Source organism: Atta colombica, unplaced genomic scaffold, assembly GCF_001594045.1.
Source record: "Atta colombica isolate Treedump-2 unplaced genomic scaffold, Acol1.0 scaffold293, whole genome shotgun sequence".
NCBI lineage: Eukaryota > Metazoa > Arthropoda > Insecta > Hymenoptera > Formicidae > Atta > Atta colombica.
Window position 1 is genome coordinate 1175073 of NW_017259396.1, and position 462 is coordinate 1175534.

General features: G+C 36.8%; 1 protein-coding gene across 2 annotated transcripts in view; it reads left to right on the plus strand.

Moving 5' to 3' along the window:
* The window catches only part of LOC108690061 (MICOS complex subunit Mic60), a 43055-nt gene that overhangs the window by 34400 nt on the left and 8193 nt on the right, over positions 1-462 (plus strand). For both annotated transcript variants that reach the window (XM_018197143.1, XM_018197144.1), the window contains one exon: positions 137-240. In XM_018197143.1, coding sequence (XP_018052632.1) covers positions 137-240 — 104 coding nt within the window. The remainder of the gene's footprint in view (positions 1-136; positions 241-462) is intronic.

Below are 462 nucleotides of genomic sequence, written 5' to 3' on the forward strand. Positions count from 1 at the left end.
ATGTCGGCCGAATGAATGACGTACGAGAAATGGATGTCAATTGATCACATTGATTTCATCAATTAATTACACAAAGAGCCACAGAAAGCCGCCGTACATTCGCGTCAATTCAGTTTTATGTTTCCTTTGATTCTAGCGAAGGACGATTCCCTGGTGCGCGCCGCTATCCAAACCATTCCCGAGGAGGCGGCTAAGAGAGGCGTATTCCCGGAGGATACCCTCCGCGAGAGGTTCCTCAAGGTAATTATTGCACTTCCCACATTTTTTAGAATTAGAATTAGATTGCTCTGCTTTATGAGATGATCTTTGAGATCGCTATGCTATTTAAACGACAAGCGAATTAACGTTGGAATTATATATTGCTTTTTATAATATAAAAAAGACTTTGTGCAATTTATTTACACTATACATTATTGATTAATTTGATTTTGTATTATTTATTGATAAAAATTAGATATTGTA